This window comes from Musca domestica, unplaced genomic scaffold, assembly GCF_030504385.1.
Source record: "Musca domestica strain aabys unplaced genomic scaffold, Musca_domestica.polishedcontigs.V.1.1 138, whole genome shotgun sequence".
NCBI lineage: Eukaryota > Metazoa > Arthropoda > Insecta > Diptera > Muscidae > Musca > Musca domestica.
In genome coordinates this window covers 911,026-931,625 of record NW_026712189.1, presented here as the reverse complement: position 1 = coordinate 931,625, position 20,600 = coordinate 911,026, and the positions used below count along the sequence as shown (strand labels likewise).

General features: G+C 32.5%; 1 protein-coding gene across 4 annotated transcripts in view; it reads left to right on the top strand.

Moving 5' to 3' along the window:
• Nucleotides 1–19,396, top strand: part of LOC131801024 (3-phosphoinositide-dependent protein kinase 1-like) — a 63,835-nt gene extending 44,439 nt beyond the window's left edge. For all 4 annotated transcript variants that reach the window (XM_059118961.1, XM_059118962.1, XM_059118964.1 and 1 more), the window contains exons 4-6: nucleotides 13,110–14,345; nucleotides 14,411–14,685; nucleotides 16,441–19,396. In XM_059118961.1, coding sequence (XP_058974944.1) covers nucleotides 13,110–14,345; nucleotides 14,411–14,685; nucleotides 16,441–16,836 — 1,907 coding nt within the window. In that variant the 3' untranslated portion in view covers nucleotides 16,837–19,396. The remainder of the gene's footprint in view (nucleotides 1–13,109; nucleotides 14,346–14,410; nucleotides 14,686–16,440) is intronic.
• The last annotated feature ends 1,204 nt before the right edge of the window (nucleotides 19,397–20,600 follow it).

The window sequence follows — 20,600 nt, the reverse complement described above, 5'->3', positions numbered from 1 at the left end:
TATTTTATACTCACCTTTGCAAGAATATTTCAATAAAACGCAATTTACATAAATTTATAAACAAAAATATTTTGTTTTATTTTATAATAAGAATAGTTAAAGACTAGTTAAAATATAATACCCTTATATTTACTTAAAATTAAACATTTTGTGTTGCGAGAAAATATTAATATGATGACATTATAGTGAGTAAAGACAATTAAATTAATATTATTACTATGCTCTTTTATCTATATATTGAAACTTAAATCATAATTAAATTTATATTTTAATCCAAGTCCATTGAGACAGATTCATTTGAGTTATTTACATTTGTTTTCATGAAGGTTATTTATCTATAGTGGCCCCAAGCATAGGTGTGAATACCATCCTCTAGAATAAATCGTTTTATCATCTTGATGGCTTAGCGATATTTTAGTAATTTTGTCTGTATATATTGTATGCTGTCTTGACCTAAACGAAAACATGGTACCGTAAAAAACCTTTTTTGTTATAAAGACATTCTCGATATTTATCTATAGTATACTTTTTTAGGACCGACTTTTTAACTCCCTTAGATTTTTTTACTTCTTCGCTATCAACTACATTGATGGCATACATTTTAGGACGAAGGCCTACAAATTCAACCATTGTTTTTTCCGTCATTCTCATCTTTCATCATGCCAAGTTTTTTCCTTATTAATTAGAGGAAGTTTATATTTATTTCTTTTGAAAACCCTGAGGTGTCAAATCTAGCCAATATTTCATCTAAAGATAATTCGGAATACAAATTCCGTCCGTAAAATGTTAATATGAACGAATCTGTATCCATATAATTTAGAATAAATCCTCACCAAATTTCACTTTTAGAAAATCATACAGAAAATCATACATCACCCACTTTGATAAATCTAATATGCAGAACCCTAAGTACAATGGTCTATCATATTTTACTCTGACATTCCTAATTTGAATAGCACCATATTTCGGAGAATATCGAAGGCTGTGAAAATTTGGCTTCGAGATTAATTTACTAGCAACATTCCTTCTTCTTTGGTTTGCCTCATCTACCCACATTGTCACAATTTTCACAGTTTTTCTTTTGTCGATATTCTCCATTGTCTTACCGAATGAAGAGTTATTCAATAATTAAAAAAAATCTTTTTCAAAGGCATTTTCAGCCTTTTCCCTATGTCATTATTCTTCAGTATGTAAGGAGCTAACCAAGCGCTTTGTGTGAAAGCCAAAACTCTATGGACTTTCTTAAGAATTAGTCCATGTTTCAGAGATTGCTTAAGTAATTTGTAGTGTATGGTGTATGATGTTGTTGTCAGTAAAATCTGCAATCAGTTTTTTCAGTTTTTGAGCCCTCAACACACTTTTTCTCCGCCAAAAAGGTAAATCGTTATGTTTGTCGTGAAGGTGCGGTGGATATTCAATATCAACCTCTAAATAAAACCAGTAGGAGCGTTGTCAGGAATAGATAATATTACAGCTGGATCATTGAATTTCTCCATTTCATAACCCTCCACCCATCTAAAATCTTTTTCAGGGAGACACTCAGTCATAACTGTACCATATAAATTATTTACATCCAAATAATAGATATTTACCTCTGGTTTGGCACTATTATAATTGGGAGCATCTTCATTATTTGCTACCGAGTGTCTGTTGAGCACTGGGTAAGCCCTCCCCGAATACCATTTTTGCAGAAATTGTACATGTCTATATCTCTGAGTAGCTCAAGTTCGACTTTAGTACATAGTAGCATTGCATCCCAAGATAGAGATGGTGCTGTGAGATATTGACAAGGGTCCAGTTCCGTGAATTCGCATACATAAGCTCCTGAAATTTTCAAATACGTCTGCTAAAAGCAAGACATCAGCTTTTAAATACAAATCCATGTAGTCTTGCATAGTTTGACATCGAAAATGTGACCAAACATTTGTTGCATGCCTATAATCGTCTGACGAGCATTCAGTATCTGTCAACTTATTATAAAATTGGTCTATAGGGGGAAGTTGTTTCTCCTTCAATTTTTCAAATGATGAAATATATTCGTAGGGAAATACTCCTTTCCTAGTCATAAGTTCGAATGCTTCATCATCAGGAAAATGAGATCTGACAGCAACAAAAGAATCTCGAGATAAATTCCTTGCTAATTTATCCAAACTAGTAGGCATAAATCGAAAACTATCTAAGAAACGATGCTCTAATCTATTTCATTTCTTTTCTTCTCTTTTTTGCCCTCACTTTCCTCTTCTTGCTGGAATTCCTCATCATCTTCCTCACTCGAATCTTCTTCTTCTCCTACAACAACTGTACTTTTTAAAGAACTAGAGTCGGTTGACTCGTTATCCATAATTAATGAAATAAGACATTGAAATATATTTTCTTTGTTTTGAGGTATGACTCTATTTCACCTCCAAATTCAACTAATTCTTTAAGAAGAGGTGACAGTCGTACGAAGAAAAATTGTGGAAATATATTGGAATAAATTTAGGTAGATGATATTGCAGATTGCAATGGTTATGTACCGCACCTCGATATTGCCCCGTTAAGTGACAATGATCTTTCACCCTATCGTTACCTAAAATATCGCCACATATACGACAATTTATATCCCTAAGAAAGGCTGTCTCTTCTTCGGGTGTTAGAGTATTCATAGGTTTCGTTTTGGTTAGGTAACTATCATACAAAAATTTACAATCCTGAATTAGTTCTTTCAGAAAAACATTTGCTGCGTCGGGTCCACTATATATAAATAACTTATTTAAATTTTCACTAAAACTACATTTAATAAAATAACTAAAAGCACATGGAATATGCTTCTTTACCTTTTCCGTTTTTTTTACTCGCCCCATTGTTCTCATCTTCCTGCACGTCTTCCAGTACACTTTCGGAGTCAGCATAAATAACGAAAGGCACCTTATCCTTTTTCTTGTGATTGACGAACTTCAGTACGGCTTCTTTTTTGTTCGGCAGGGCACAGACTACTTTTCCACACTGCTTTTTGTGAGTCATACATTTATTTTCATCGTGGAACATTGCAGGCATCCAAAACAAAAATAACCTTTCTCCTTATGACTTGTGAATTGAGACCGCATAAGACTGAAAAAAAAAGAACAAATACATGATTATTATGATATGGTTTTGATTGATAAGTTTTGTTTTTAATTACCAAGACATATCCATAACCAAAATGTAATGAAAATTTTCTTCATTGTGCAGCAATATTAAATTAATGTGATTGCTTTTCGTCTCCTTTGTTAAGTAATATGGACCAACGACCGACTTGTTTTCATAACCGAAAACATTTACGCTGATCTCAGGGTTGTTCATTTCAAATTTTTTTATATATTAAGACCCAATGGGAAATTTAATTGTTCGAAATTTAGCGATATTCCAGACTGCAGAATAATGACATCTTGGTGTATGTCTACGTTATATGAAGAGGTTATACTCGGATCTCCATATGCAGTTTCTCCCAATGCAACAACCATACACCACTTAAAACAAAAGTCATCATAGTTTTGATGTTAAGGCACGCACCCTTCTTGTTGCTTAATGATTTCGGAGTTGGAATATAATGTGAGCCACGTGTTAAGTTGGCTCTCAACACATTTATGTCAAGTTTTAAAAGTTTCTCCAGGGCCCAATTAGAGCCTCTTTCTTGGAACTCTTCTGATTTAGCTATAATTTCCACACAGTGGTTGAAAACGACCTCTTCCAAATCATCTCCCAGGGTTAATAGCGTTGTTTTTGAAATATGATTAAATATATTTTCAATAGTTAACTCTTTGGAAGTTGAAGGTCCATCTTTTTCATTGTTTGGTTTCACATATAGTCCTTGGAGTTCCATATTAAATTTTATGAGCGTTTTACCGTTTAACTCATTTTTCAAGGTTTTAATTATTAATTCTTTTGAGCATTAAGAAAATCGAACGGGTACAAAATGTCTTTATTGTTTTGTATCTCATAGCTGAGTATATTTTTGTTAAATGCACTTTTAACATTTTTATGTCAGAATCCAGATTTTTTCTCATGGTGGATCGATGTTCTTCGCTACGAACGTGTGATCGTATATTATTCACTATTTTATCACAATCACCACAAAAACTTTTCCACCTTCACAGCTGATTTATTTTCATGCTGCTGCTTTAGTTTTTCTTGTTGTTGATCACGATTTTGTTTCATTACATGCTCATCTCCATGATGGTTCTCTAAGTGCAATTCTAAATCGTTTACACTTTCACATAAAACATCACAACACATACAATGCTTTTTCATATGTTTCACAAATTCACTTTTTTCCTTGTAATAAAGGCTGCATGACCAACAAATTTTTTGAGACATTATAAAAACTTTTTTAAAATATTAAGAAACGATGCTTATTAATCTGTGACTTGTTGAGTACTGAAATTTCTTCCAATCCAATCAATACATATTGACTACATTTTTGTAAACAAATAGAAATTCTGTGATTGAAGCAGAATTTGTCATGAAACTCTGCAACAACGCTTCCCCCCAAATTCTCATATCCATTTCACAGAAATCCAATTGTTAGTTAATGTAAACAATGGTGTTTCCTTCTTCAAATCCCTTCAATCTTCAATACCGAATTGATGCAGGGTTTGTCATGAAACTCTTTCAGTTTCAATTCTCTCAAATTGCTACATAATGTAAACAAATTCTTCATCGACAAAACTATCAAAAAGCGATCGATATAATGTATCAAAATGCCTGTCCACACAAGAAGAATTTGCTTTGATTGGCTACAGCAGCATTTTTTAGTGTGTATATGCTACAACATTAATTGGTGGTTAGATGTCGCCTATATCGTTTCGAGGGAAATGACTGGAGAGCCATCTGGACAAAATAATAGAACACACATCTTCTTGTTGACTATGATACTAACCAAATTTGTCTCTGCTATATTCACTTCTCATATGGTGGATCTCTCTAGCCCCATTCGATATGATCATATTTCAATAGTTTTGGAGTGTGTCTATGCTACGACATAATTTATGGATAGTATGGATGGAACTCACCGTTAGATGTCGCCTATATCGTTTCGATGGGAATAACTGAACATTTTTGAGTCGCTAAAATTATAGACAAATTAAAACAAGTACAACGAAAAGTTAGTTTTGTCTTTTTATCTCATCATGTTTTGCATAGCCAACATGCTGATTTTCGTGTTCAACCCACTCGACTTCGTTATCGTTTTTCTTAAAACCCCTGAAATATCAATAATTGCAGCATATTTGTCAATTGAAACTCTTCTATAATATATCACATTTATTGAAGTCGATTTCTTGAAATATATGTTTTCAAATAAATTAATAAGCACATTTGACTGCAGTAATCAGCATGTTGACTATATAAAAGCATTCTGAGAGCCATCTAGATAAAATGATTTTCTTCGATACTTACCTCTTTCAGATGTGTTTCTGCTATATTCACTTCTCACATGGTGAATCTCTTTAGCCCCCACTCGATATGATCATAATACATTTTTTTTTTTTTTTTTTTTCGGAGGGTGTCTCTGCTAGTGGTGAATATTAAAACTTGAATGTCACCATCCCATACACAGTTTTGGATTGTGTCTGCGCTAAACTTAGCGCCATCTAGTAGTTCATATTAAAACTAGCAACGCCAACGCCAACAGCCCCAATAAAATTTGACGTGGTACAATTCAAAAGACAACATCCCCAATATAATTTGCCGTGGTACAATTCAAACGACAACATCCCCAATATAATTCACCGTGGTACATTTCAAAAGACAACATCCCCAATATATTTCACCGTGGTACATTTCAAAAGACACATCCCCAATATATTTCACCGTGGTACATTTCAAAAGACAACATCCCCAATATATTTCACCGTGGAGAATTTACCCTAATCAACATCCCCATAGAATTTGCCGTGGTACAATTCCCAAGACAACATCCCCATTAAAATTCACCGTGGTGAATTTACCCAAATCACATCCCCAATAGAATTTGCCGTGGTACAATTCCCAAGACAACATCCCCAATATATTTCACCGTGGAGAATTTACCCTAATCAACATCCCCAATAGAATTTGCCGTGGTACAATTCCCAAGACAACATCCCCATTAAAATTCACCGTGGTGAATTTACCCAAATCAACATCCCCAATAGAATTTGCCGTGATAAATCGTGGTGAATTCCCAACATCCCCATAAGCACACTACTGCAAGTCGTTCCACTTGGTGGACACTCAGACAAATGGAGGGTATAAAACGATATAATGATATCATATAAGAAATGCCATCCATACAACAACGACCACAACAAAACTAGTCAGTCAGTCAATGGCGTTTTTGGTATTGTTTTTGTTTTTCAAGAAAAATTACTGTGGCAGCAATACCAAAAATAGAATTAAATTTTTGTGTGGAATGAAATGGAAAAACAAACTGGGTACATTCTATTTTTTTTGATAAAAAAGAAAAACACATTGGAAATGATGGTTGGTACGCGTCCCATGCCCATGCAAACGTCATCATCGCCTTTTTCTTCTCTATTTAATGACATAGAGATGAAAAATAGAAAACTGTACAAGGAAAAACGGCAATAACAATTATGGGAGGCAATGTCGTCCAAGATGCAAAGAGGGGGGGGGGGAGGCAACACAACACAGTATCCAACAGTAGGCAGCCAGCAGCAGCCAACAGCATTGCAGCATGCACGACGACGACACAACATTGTTTTTGGTCAAATGTGGTATGGCGACATTCCAAGGCACAGCCAGAGCCACCTTTAGATTGGAAGTTTTGCTCTGAAGTTTAGCAGGCAATAAATTTGGTATTGTTGTTTTACACAATAACAACTCGATCATCCTTTACTTTACTTTATGTATGTATGTATGTATATTTTTTTGTTGAGGGGAGGACAGGCTTCGAGGAAGGGGGGCAAAGGAAGGAGATTGAAAATCTAAACCAGAGTTTTTTTTAAAGACAGGTTATATTACATATTTTGTGTGGCAAGCGATAGCCACAAGGCCGTTGTTTAGAAGAAACCAACAACAATAATAACGACAAATAATTGAGCAACAACAACAACGTTTCAAATAAATAATATAATTATATGAACAATCCAATTTGCATTAAACATTAATATTATCTCTTTGTTTAAGAATTGTTGGCATTTTTACAAACAAATTAATTAATATTATATATATTTTTTTTTGCAGTTTTAATTTATTTTTTGATTAACAAATAAAATAGCTTTGGAATTCTTCAATTAGCTCTGCATTTGAGATATGCTATAAAAATTATAGCTACCCCAATATTTGTAAAATTCCTGTGATCTATTTTATCACGCCTCTTTTAAAGGAGAAGTATTCAATTATGTGCGTATTTTTTGGAGATGCTATAAAAATTATAGCAAGTTTAGGAACTCAGTTTCTACATATATTTGTTATTTAGTAAATGTTATTTCATTTCTGTAATAATAGAATTTTTTTTGGCAGTTTTAATTTATTTTTGATTAACAAAATAAAATAGCTTTGGAATTCATCGATTAGCTCTGCATATGAGAGATGCTATAAAAATTATAGCTACCCCAATATTTGTAAAATTTCTGGGATTTATTTTATCACGCCTTTTTAAAGGAGAAGTATTTTTAGATATGCTATAAAAATTATAGCAAGTTTAGGAACACAGTTTCTACATATTTGTTATTTAGTAAATGTTATTTTCATTTCTGTAATAATAGAATTCCATTATCTATTTGCAATGATTCCATTAGGACAACTATGCTATATAATTATAGCATGCTTAGGAAATACAAACCTCTCACATTTTTAATATTAAATTATTATTATTTTCATTGCAGTAATTTTAATTCTGTTCAAATTAATTTTTAATCAACACATGATTGTAATGATGCTATAAAAATTATAGCAGTCTCAATATTATTACTTATTTTAATATTAGTTTTATATAGAATTTTAATATAAAATTTTTATTAGAAATTAATTTGACGAACTTTGGCCATTGCCATGAAAATTGTAGAATGAAACAAATATATACAAGGTGAGATGAAAAAAACTGCAGACTGCTGTCATTCTAAGCCACTCTCCCGACAGCTGTTCAAATTGTTCCAGTGACAGCTCATTATATTGTTTACAAGCGTACAAAAGCATTTTTGGTGAGAATTTCCCACAAAACCATAACATACCATAACAGCCGATGATCGCTCTCCGCTCGTATTAATCGACAGTGGCATCAGAATAAATGCCGAATATTATCGCGAACATATTCTTGAGGTGTATTAAAGCCTTGGGCATGCAAACATTTTGGCCGCAGACCTTGGACATTCCAACAGGACTCAGCACGCTCCACCAAGAATGGCTAAAAATGAGGTTCATTTCCAGCACACAATGGCCACCAAAATCTCCGGATACCAATCCGTTGGACTATTGTGTCTGGAGTATTTGGGAAAGCAAGGTTGGCACTAAAAAAATACCAAAGTTTCGATCACCTGAAGCAAGCGCTTCCCTGGGAATGGGCCAAAATAACGCAAAGCAACATTCGGGCAGCGTGTGACGGTTTCATTGGCCATTTGAAGGCCATAATTCGTGCCAAAGGTGGCCAATTCGAACAAATCTAAACTTATTCTAAAATTTGATGCTATTTCCGACATTTTTTGCTCTCAATCAATAAAATTAAAAAAAAATGTAAAAATTATGGCGTTTAACTTTGTTACAGTTTTTTTATCTCACCCTGTATATATATATTTTTTTAATATCGTTTTTCAATCATTATTTTATTTTCTTTAAGAATTGTTTTCTTCTTTTTGTTTTTAATTTTTATTCTATTTCAAAGTTCGTTTACTGGTTTTTCACAAGTTCATTACCCCCCTCCCTCCCAAAAAAAAAACAAGATCTTGTCTTCATATACTTGTCTGCTTGTGATTTTTTGTCGCACTGTTGGTTTTGCCTGTCTGTCTGTCTGTCTGCCTATTTGGGTTAGTTCAACGGCAGACTATAAAATAAACAATACATTGAAAGGATTGAAATCAAGAACCCTTATTGCTTACCTAGAGTAATACAATTTTTAACTACTACTACTACTACTGCCACTATTATTCATGTCTGGTTTTAACTGTCTGTTCTTGTTTGCTGGCTATTTAAACATAGCATTATTCCACCTATAAAGGGGAGACCATGAAAGAGAGAAGAGATTGCGATTTTTTTTTTAATTCCTCAATAGGGTGTTCTCTTTGGCAACATGATGTCTGAGTATGTGTGTGTGTGTGTAAAACAAGAAACGAGACGGAAAAAAGGTTTTTGAACTTGACACCACAATAATAAAAAAAGCAACCAAAACAGAACACAAATCCATTATAACAACAACAACAACAGCAGCAGCAAAAAAGTGAATCAAAAAGACATACAAACCAATGAACTAACCACTCACAAGCTGGGCTCCCCCCCCTAAACCATGATACTACGCCATCGCCATCGCCATCTCACCACCACCATCACCTTGACTTCATAAACAAGCTTTTAATGAAGAAACCTATTCGAAAAGGAGCAATGTTTTATGCTTTATTATGAGAACGTTTTCATTTTCGTTCTTCATTTTCTTCAATTCTTAGCTGTTAGCCGACAGAGCTTGTCTTGTCTTGCTTCTTTTCATATATATTTTTTTTTATTGCTGCTCCTTGTATCCGTGTGGTTCAAGAGAATTCAACAGGCTGTGATTTATTTCTTTTACAAAGAAACAAAAAAATTATCCACCAACTACAGCAACAAACCAGCCACACAGCTTGAAACTCAAAAAAGTAAAAAAAAAACTTTTCCCGCCAAAATGCTTGTGTTCTTTTTTTTTATATCTTTTCTCTCTTTTGGGTATTTTTGTCATTTCATAAAATGGTGGGAACTTGCAAAACTTGGAAGTGAAAATTTTTTATGGATTTTACAAGATAAAAAACAATTTATAGGATATACTTCAGAGCGTTTTTCTACGGTAAAATTTACATGTATCGATTAATTTGAAAAATTTGTTATGGCATGCTGGAATTTTCGTAATTTGCGATTTTACAAAAAAAAGGCATTAAAGTCGGATATTTTGAGCCATCTACTTTACAATGCTACAAAACAATTTGAATTATTTAAAAAAAAAAAAATAGTAAAACTCTTTCTTTTTTGCCATTTACATGGGTATACAAAAGTCAAACGCTATAATTTTAATTTTTTTAATTTTATTGAATGAAAGCAAGTTCACCACTTTCGGCCAAATTGAAGTTGGTTGCAGTTTTTTCATCTCACCATGTTTATTTGCTTTATATAAAAATTATGGCAAGTCCCAAAAAAAAAAACCATAAAATTACCAATTTTGGATTTTTCAAATATCATTTCGTTGCTCTATTTTTCTCGTCATTACCACAAGGTTAGGCAAAATTTTATTAAAAACAAAACTTTTGTTTTTCTCTTGTGGGCCCCGCTGACTCAAGGTCATTTTTATTTAACATTTACTTTCAAAAACAAAAATAAAAAAATTGCAAAAAAATTTAACACGAGTAGTAATTTTTTGTTTGTATTTTTCATGCGTGTTTTTCTTTTAAAAACAACCCGATTTTTTGCTTATTTCCAGCCACTTAATTTGAGATTTTGTAAACAAAGCATAAAATTAGATTTCAGTTATTTTTTAAATTGCTTTGGGTTTAAGACCTTTCAACGAAAATGTCAATAACACACGTTTTGTAAATTTTTATTTTTTTTTATTTTTTTTTTATTTTTTTTTATTTTATTTTTTTTTATTTTATTTTTTTTTTTTTATTTTTTTTATTTTTTTATTTTTTTTATTTTTTTTTTTGTGTTTTTGTTTATCATCAAAATGTTTTTTTTTATTTTTTTGTGGAAATCAAAAGGGGACAATGTCTCAATTTGGTTGGTATCCTACCAGTTGGAAAGGTGGGCTAGGAAAATTCTCATATCTCTTGCTCTGGAAACATGTTTTTGTTTTGTTTATAATGGCAAAAATTTTGTCTGTTTATGTTTTCAAAGAAAAAGAAAAGATGATATCAATGAATTTATATATCTATGAATTTATATATTTATTATATCAATGAATTTATTTTGCAGAAGACCCCGCCTTTGGTGTTGTTGTTTCTTTGGATAATAGAGGTTTTTTATAGTTCGGTTGTGTTATTTTATTCCATGTATACATATTTTTTTTGCGGGTTAGTAACAGGTGGCGAAAAAAGTAGGTGGTGGTATTATTGTGTCGACGACGATCATCGATGAGTCTTGTGATCGACGGCGCCTGACGATATAGTACATATTTCGTTGGCAAGGTTTTTTGCAAGAAAATGTCATTCAAATTTATGTTTATTTATTTTTTTTAATTTTGGTATTAATTTCATGTTTGCCAAATTTTGGGAATTCAATATTGTTTGGGAAATGTTAGAAATAAAATTGAATTTATAAAAAAAAAAAAACAAATATTACAAACATTTAAAAAAAATGTTGTTTTTAATAATTTTTATTATAACTGAAATATTTAAATTTCCAATTGGAAATTAAAAAATATATATTTTTATATTTGTTTATTTTGCGATGGAAAAATTCAGTTTCCATTGAAAACAGAAATATTCATAAAAAAATTCCCTTGAGGGAAATTTTCATTTCGGACCGAAGATGAATTTTTTTCACGCACAATTTTGTTTCGATGAAAAATACTATTTTTCGTTGAAAACGAAAAATTTCCCAAACAGGAAATTTTTGATTTTTCCCCCAACATACATGTATTTATCTATAATTTAGTGAAATAAAGGAATTTCCCAAACGGGAAATTTTTGATTTTTCCCCCAACATACATGTATTTATCTATAGTCTACTGAAATAAAGGACTTTTGCCAAAAATTCATGTTAACAAAAATTTTGAGGGATATCTTTATTTATGTCCAAAATTTCCAATTCGAAAAAAACAAAATTGAAAATTACAAATTACTTGGTGATAATTGTTATACATTTTTCACATTGTAACGAGTTGAACAACCCCTCTGAGTGACAAACAAAAAGTGAGCTCCTGGAGGTTATTTACCTTCCGCCCAAATAAGTTATGGTTTGATTCACACACTAATATTACTAGCGATTTATACAATGACTAAATAAATAACAAGCGATAAACAACATTGTATTCAAATTACATACACACGAGAAGAGGAGGGAAGACGGGTGTGTGCCTCGAAATGTTGTTGCTGATTTTGGCAAAAAATTATTTTTTTTTTAAATATTTACAAATATTAAAAAAACGTTGTTGTTAAACATGTCTCAGCATTCTTATCAGTGTTTTTCGTTCGTTCATTTTGTTTTTATTGAGAATCAATCAATTTATGATGATGGTCGGTCTTATCATTTTCATATTTTTATTTATTAATTTGCTAAGGGAAGGAGGAAAGTAAACACGAGTTATAATATGTCCCCTGCCCCTTCAGCCATTTGCAAAGCATGTTAGTTACAAAAATTTCACTTCAATCGTATTGCACCGTTTTATTATGTTGCTGTTGTTGTTATTATTTTTGTTTATCATCATCATTTTATTTTTTTTTGTACAAGTCGCTTTTTTACTGTTATTGTATTTTGGGATTCTGCTTAAGTTCAAGGTTGTTTAATCTCTGTATAACAAAAGTTTATTCACCATTTGTGTGTGACAGCAACGACGACGACTTTCTGTTTGCGACAAAAATCTCTGGACAACAAAATTCTGCACAGAAATCCCGCTAAATAAAGCTGTCATTCTGTTTTCTTTTTTTTTCTTATTTTCATTCATATCTTGTCCTGCTGCAATTGTTTGTTTAATTCTCTTCATGTTGATGATTGTTGTTTTGAAAGCTTTTGTTTTATTTTGGAAATTTAGAATATTTTATATGTCACTTACGGCGTTCTCACAATAGCAGGTATCGAGCCGAGTTCAACTCGACCCAGTCCGTATTGTAACAAAAACTGGAGGCTGTAATAACAACAACTCTTTCTTAATTACTACCCGAATTTTCTCACAAAAAGTATTCTCTATAATTATTCTCCTCTCATTAATTTTGAACAATAACTAACCAATTTCTCTCCTCTCTCCCTCTCTTTTATTCCAGTTAAAGTCTGCGAAAAGCGCCTAATTTTACGCGAACACAAACAAGAATACATCCGTCGCGAGCGAGAGGTTATGCACACACTGACAAATGTTCCTGGTTTTGTGAATCTGTCCTGCACCTTCCAAGATGCCCGTTCACTCTACTTTGTTATGACCTTTGCCAAAAATGGTGATCTATTGCCATATATCAATAAAGTTGGTTCCTTCGATATCGACTCAACACGCCACTATGCTGCCGAATTAGTATTAGCCTGTGAGCAGATGCATCGACGCAATATTGTGCATCGCGATTTGAAGCCGGAGAATATATTGTTGGACGAGGATATGCATACGTTGATTGCCGATTTTGGTTCGGTGAAAATCTTGTCGGCCGAGGAGAAGGCCCAGGCCCAGGAATTTCTGCTGTCCGGCGGCATTGATTTAGCCAAAAAAGCCAGATGTCAATCGGGTGGTAGTATGCGCAGTGATGATGATGATTACAATGATGATGATGAAGATTACGAATCGACTGGGTCATCAGGTAGCTGTGGTGATGCTGAGACAGGTGGTGAAACCGATTCACCGCGTGCCAGACGCCATCAGGCGCCAGCACCTCGTTATCATCGAAAACGTCGTGGCAGTTTTGTGGGCACAGCGCAATATGTCTCTCCCGAAGTCTTGCAAAATGCCCCAATCACTCCCGCCGCCGATCTGTGGGCTCTGGGCTGTATCATCTATCAAATGATGTCGGGCCTACCACCATTCCGTGGCTCCAATGACTATGTCATATTCAAAGAAATCATTGCCTGCAATTTAGATTTTCCCCAAGGTTTCGACAAGGATGCCGAGGATCTAGTCAAAAAACTGCTAAAACTGAATCCAGCCGAACGTTTGGGTGCCCAAGACACCAGCGGGCAATATGATAGCATACGTTCCCATCCCTTCTTCAAAAATGTTGATTTTGAGGCCGTACGCCAGACAACACCACCAGCCATATCACCCTATTTGCCGGATCTGGTGCGAGAGGAGGAGAACGAGTTTATGTTGTGTGACAATTTGGAACCCGGCCTGGATGACAAACAATTGACCCGGCTATTGGGCAAGGAATTGGGTTGCATCAGTGATGATGATACCTACGAACGTAAAATGAGTGGTGGCTCTTCGGCCAGCAGTAAACCCAAATCGATTAATTCCACAACATCAGCGTCAACACAGCCAAAGCCCTCAACACCCAACAACTATCAAAAGTCGGCAAAAAGTAAGTGAAATTTATATTCATATTTTAGCTGTTATTAATAAAAAAAATATCTGTTTCTATTGCAGACAGTTTTGATTTATCCGACATGGAGAAACACAAACGTTTGGAGGCCCAAAAATCGGACAAATGGCATGTCTTCGCCGAGGGTGAGGTCATTTTAAAGAAAGGCTTTGTCAACAAACGCAAAGGCCTGTTTGCCAGACGCCGCATGCTTTTGCTAACCACCGGACCCCATCTCATCTATATCGATCCCGTGCAGATGGTGAAAAAGGGAGAAATTCCCTGGAGTCCGGAATTGCGTGCTGAAGCCAAAAATTTCAAAATTTTCTTTGTGCATACGGTAAGTTGGTTGGCTTTATGGGAGGACATGTATTATGTATTTTGGAATGACTGAGGGACAGAAATTAGGCTAAAGGAGGGCCATGAATTTCAAACATTTGGGCTCATTTGAGAAATTAACAAAGTATATTTCAAATTAGTTTTCAATTCTTTCAGGAGTGTTCAAAGAAATCTTTTAATCCAGAAATTTGCCATTTCTTTTTAAATATTTGCACACTCTTTTCTTAGATATGATTGAATATTCTTCCCTGGCATTTCATGGACTTGTTCTTTTGGAATTTTTATGGCACTTTAAAAATAAATAATTCTGGAATATTTGCCACAAATTAAACCACAACGAAGAAGAACACACGCACCAAATTTCCCATAAATGCTGAAATTATTTTCATCTATAATTTTTTTCTTTCTAAAATTAAATCAAGCACATACGTGATGTGAATTTCTTTTTGTTATGCCACTTCTTCCTTTCTCGCTGACTTGCCTTTCAATTGTGGTTACTTATTATGCTCCCACTCATTGACATAATCATCAATAAGAGTTGTGCAAATTATCTATTTGTATTGGTCTTCAGCGTTGCCGTGACGTCATACTCTTTTTTTCGAATATAAATAAAAAATGATGAAAATGAATCATTTTCTTAAAAAATAGAATAGAAATAAAACAATTCAGTCAGTATGGAATGTATCAAATTAAATTTAATAATAATGTATACATCATCTAGATAAGGTACTTTCTTTGGAATCGTTTGGTTTTAAAAAATAAAAAATCTAAATAACGAGATAATCTAGACATGTGCACTGAGCATGCATTTCATTTAAGAATTGTTATTAACAAATTGAAAACAAATAACTGCTGAAGTTTAAAACAAAAATATATCAACAACACATGATGACAGGCATTATCGATATTTTCTATTCGTTTGATAACTTTGTTCACATATTTGAATTAATGCCACACTTTGTTGAATATAATTATGAGAAAGAGACAAGTTATCATGATGATCGGCAAAAGATACGAGATAGTTTAAATTTTCATTTTTTTAATTTGATTTCAAGAAATTTTCAAATCACAAAAATTAGTTTTTTAAAGTATGCAATTTTCAAAACAATTTTACAATAATTCATATATATATTTTTAGTAATTGTTATCATTGGAATATTCGAATATCGCATATGAAAACCTTAATATTGAAGTTCCTAATTTCTTGTCTATTTTTGAAACTGGTCCTAAAAATAGTTTTTTTTTTTTTTTTTTTTTTTTTTTTTTTTTTTTTGAATATTGTTCGCTTCAACACCGTTTGATTTGCTAAGAATATTTAAGGCCAGAGTATTTATATTTATTTGAAATAACACATCAGCCTGATTTGCATTCGTTTCGGTGGTCTGCTCAAGTGGCGTATTAAAGTCTGCGAAAGCAAAACGAGTTCATTAGTACAAAAATAACAACAACAGCAAAACATCAGGTTGTCATTCATACAACACGTGATATACAAAGCACAATATGAATATCGATTGCATCGAAATCGAAAAAGTGGAATTATGCAATAATATAAAATTAGAAAAAGAATATAGAAAATCAACTCCTCTTTTTTGAAAGATTACTTTCCGTTATTTAAATTTAGTTCTCCATACAAAGTTTTTTAGACTTTTAAGGGATAGCATTCTCATCTTATCTCTTTTGACCTTTGGACATGCCTATCTTTATAATATCACATGAATTTAATAATAATGAACTTTTTTCCTTTCTGTCTTTGTAGCCCAATCGTACCTATTATCTGGATGATCCTGAAGGTTTCGGCCTTGAATGGGTGGCAGCTATTGAGAAAATGCATCATCTTACCTATAAAGAACAAATAAATACCTCAAATTCAAATGCTGCTGCTGGTATTGTTTCCTCCTCACCATCCACCTCATCGTCCTGTTCGACAGCCTCGTCATCATCCACCTCCAATACAACCAACTCCAATGCAAGAATGGCAATGAATCTGAATAACAATAACCATAGTAATAACAACAATAACCATCACAGTCATTCAACGAGTTCGGTGGCAGTGAAAACCTCCTCAGCCATATCGTCGTCATCGTCAATAGCCCACAAGACATCATCATTACTGACAGCGCCGTTTACAATATTGAAAACGGCCTCAAATTAAATAGACTTTGCTGTTTTTTTTTTTTTAATTACTAATAGTAATATTAATTAATAAGGAAAATGGATGGAATGGGTGGGTGGCTCTCAAGGATAATCATTTAGCGAAAACGATAAGCAATGGGAAGTGAAATGGAATAAAACCAACAAGAAAACCACAACATATACAACAACAACAACAAATAAAAATAATAATTATTAAAATACTAAATAATAATAATAAATTATACTGAGAAAATAAAACTGAAAATACCAGCCCTTAAACTCTCATAGAAAAATTATTTAAATTTAATTTTTTATTTAGAACAAATTTTAGTTCAAAACCGCAAAACCTATTGAAAACAAAACAAAACAAAACCCCCAAAAATCCTTTATACTTTATAAATATTATTATAGCATAATTATTTAAAACAACTAAAAAAAGAAAACCTAATATAATTTATTTACAAAACACCACTTTATTACATTTATAAGTTCTTTATTTTTTGGTAATAATAATATTCGTAATAAAATTAAATATAATTATTAATAATAAACATACATAAGCTTAATTATATAAGAAATTAGCTGAAAGGAAGTAAAGTAATTATAATAATAATATTGCTACTAAACAAAAGAGAAAAGAAAAACAGAAAACAAACCAACTCTAGATAGTCTCAATTGCAAAACAAACATAAGAACGAAAAAAGTAATTATAATTTATCTTAGAAAGTATTTATTAATTATATCACTAAAATATTAAATAATAACCCCCACATCCCTCATGAATATCCTCACATAATCCATTTACCCCCTACTCCTCTGTACAATTTCCTCATATCTCCCTTAAAAAGAAAATGAAAAAAAAAAAAAAACAAAACAAAACCACAACTAACCTTCTAAAGTTTAAGCAATTTAGCAAAAATTTAGCGAAAAAACAAACGGTGAAAATATACACACAAGCATATGTAACATTAATAAACTAATCTAAATACAATTACATCGGGCGAATACAATAATTTCAATTCATTGAAAATATCCAAGTAATTAGACTTTAGACTGAAAACAGTTTATGGCTGAATGGATTTGGATTTATTTGATTGAAATGAAATTATTTGTCTAACCCATAAATGAAAGTGAAATTAATAAAACAATTTATATAAATATTGAAAGAAATTTACGTAAAATACATTAGTTTATAAACAAAGAATAAGAAAAATAAACAACAACCAAGAAAAAGAAGGAAACTTATATACACACAGAAAAAACAAACTTATATATACACACACACAGAAAAATATCGAAAAAGAAACCAACTACTATTACATTTAAGGATTATCTATGTAGAGGGAAGAAAAATTGGCGGCAAAAGAAACGTTTTGAAAACATTTTTACAAAATTTTCAATAGGGATTCTTTTTGCTGTGGCCATTCATCATCTCTCTTTGTAAGGTGTAGATTTTAAATAAAACAAATATTTCCCCAAACCACTCCCCCTCCCCCAAACTTCGAAGGAAAATGGTGTTGCGAGAAACCGGAACTAATTTCATCGCATTAGTCAATAATTTTGAGTATTTTCCGAAAAAAGTTGTAAATTTCTTTTGAATATTCTGACAGCACCATTTATCCCTCTGAAATCACCCCCTCCCCCACAAAAACTTGTATAAAAACCTCCCCTTAATTGATAATTTAAACAAAAATTAATTCTAATTAAAACCAAAAAAAAAACATACAAGGCATATATTTTAATTTAATTGTAAAACGTAAAACAAAACAAAAAACTCCCCAAATCCCAAAACACATTTACAGTTATAATAATTTATTTAATTTATGTTTAATTTTTAATTTAAAACAAAAGAGAAATGAAACAGATGAAACAAAACAAACAGAAGAAGATGGATAAAAGGATAAATTAAACAAATAATAGCTCTCTTTTTTGGTACTGTGAATTGTTGAAACATAAAACAAATATTTTTGGCTTTATTCGATATAATTTAATTCCCCTTTTTTCCCAGGCCCCCTTCACATTTTGTTAATTTTTTGTTTTATTTGAAAAATAGAAAAGGAAACAATTTTGTTTTGTTTTTTTTTGTTTCTTCTTCTTGAAAAAAGAAAACCCCAGAAATGTGTTAAACTTATTTTTGTTTTGTTTTCCAACTTTTTTCTATCTCTCTTATTCTTTGTGTTATATTATTTTTCGTTTATTTATAAATTTATATTAATTATTATATTTTTTTTGTTTGTAAATCAATTTAATCCTATGCTATTCATATTTATATTAATTATTACAAAATTTAAATGTTTATGTGAAGAATGAAAGAAAGAAAAAATGGAAAATCGAGATCAGCACTCACACCCACATTTACTACCTTACATTATTATTTGTTTCTCTCCCCCCAAATCCTCGTATCTAATAGCTATAACAATTTAATTTTATATATATATATATTTCCTTCAATTTGTTTTGTTGGAGATATTTAAGAAAAAGACTTTAAAAACACACACACACACACCATGAAAACAAAAACCAACATAAAAAACAACAAAAATAAAACCTTATTTGAATTTCAATTTTTTGCAAACCAATATCTTTGTTTCTTTTATTTCATTTTAATTTTTTTATTAGATGGTCAGTGTTTGCTTTAAATGTCCATGACATTGATGGCCGTATTACTAGGGTTGCCATTTTATGTTTTTGGTAGGAAATTCGAAAATCTAAAATCGAAATCTTTTTTAAATGCCAATCTTAACCTGGCATGTGCTTTGAAATTCTGGAAAAATATTTTTTTTTTTCGAATTTAATTGGGTGTGGGCTCGAAGTTTTCAACGGCTACCTTGGGAATTCTTAAAAGCATTTTGCGGCAGAAAAAAAAAAATAAAAAGCATTATCCTGATGACTAGTTCGTTCAACGACCTATCGATTCGGTATTTTTAGACCGGAATAAGTCAAAGATCCTTGGAAAAAGGAAATAGTGCGAAATCTGGATCTGCATTACAAAGACCACAAAGAAGCCAGGGAACAGGGAGTTACGCAGAAAGTTTTTTATCTGGAAGTTTTTTTTCACATTTTGCAGGAAAAAATACATTTGTGATAGTCGGCCTGAGTTTAGATTTGTTCAAATTGGCCACGTTTGACACGAATTATGACCTTCAAACGGCCAATGAAACCGTCACACGCTGCCAGAATATTGCTCTGCGGTATTTTGACCCATTCCCGGCGAAGCGCTTGCTTGAGGTGACCGACACTTTGGTATTTTTTTAGTGCCAACCTTGCTTTCCAAAATACTCCAGACACAATAGTCCAACGGATTGGTATCCGGAGATTCGGCTGTTCACAACTTTGGGCCAAGCGAAACAACTCTTTATCTTTTTTGAGTCTATTTTCTTTCTGTTGCGGTGTAAATTCTTGCACTTTTTGGAATTTCAATGGCTTTACACTGATCTCATTTTTCAAAATTTGCCGAATGGAATATTGGGATACGTTCAGCTCAGGAGCCATTTTTCGGCCACTGCGACGCGGGTTTCGATCAAGTCGCTTCTTTATTTTCGAACCATTTCTGCTGATGTTGCTGTTTTCTTCAGTCCACTTCCTTTACGTCAGGCTACGCTACCAGTATCACGGTAACGAGCGAGGGAGCGTGACACAAAACGTTTATTCCCATTTAATTGCTGGAGTGCTCTAACGATAGCCACTTGTTGTTTTCCAGCCAAATATAAATAAATCACATTTGAATTCCATTACGAATAACTTTTTTTGTAGGGAAAATTCTCACCAAAATGCTTTTGTACG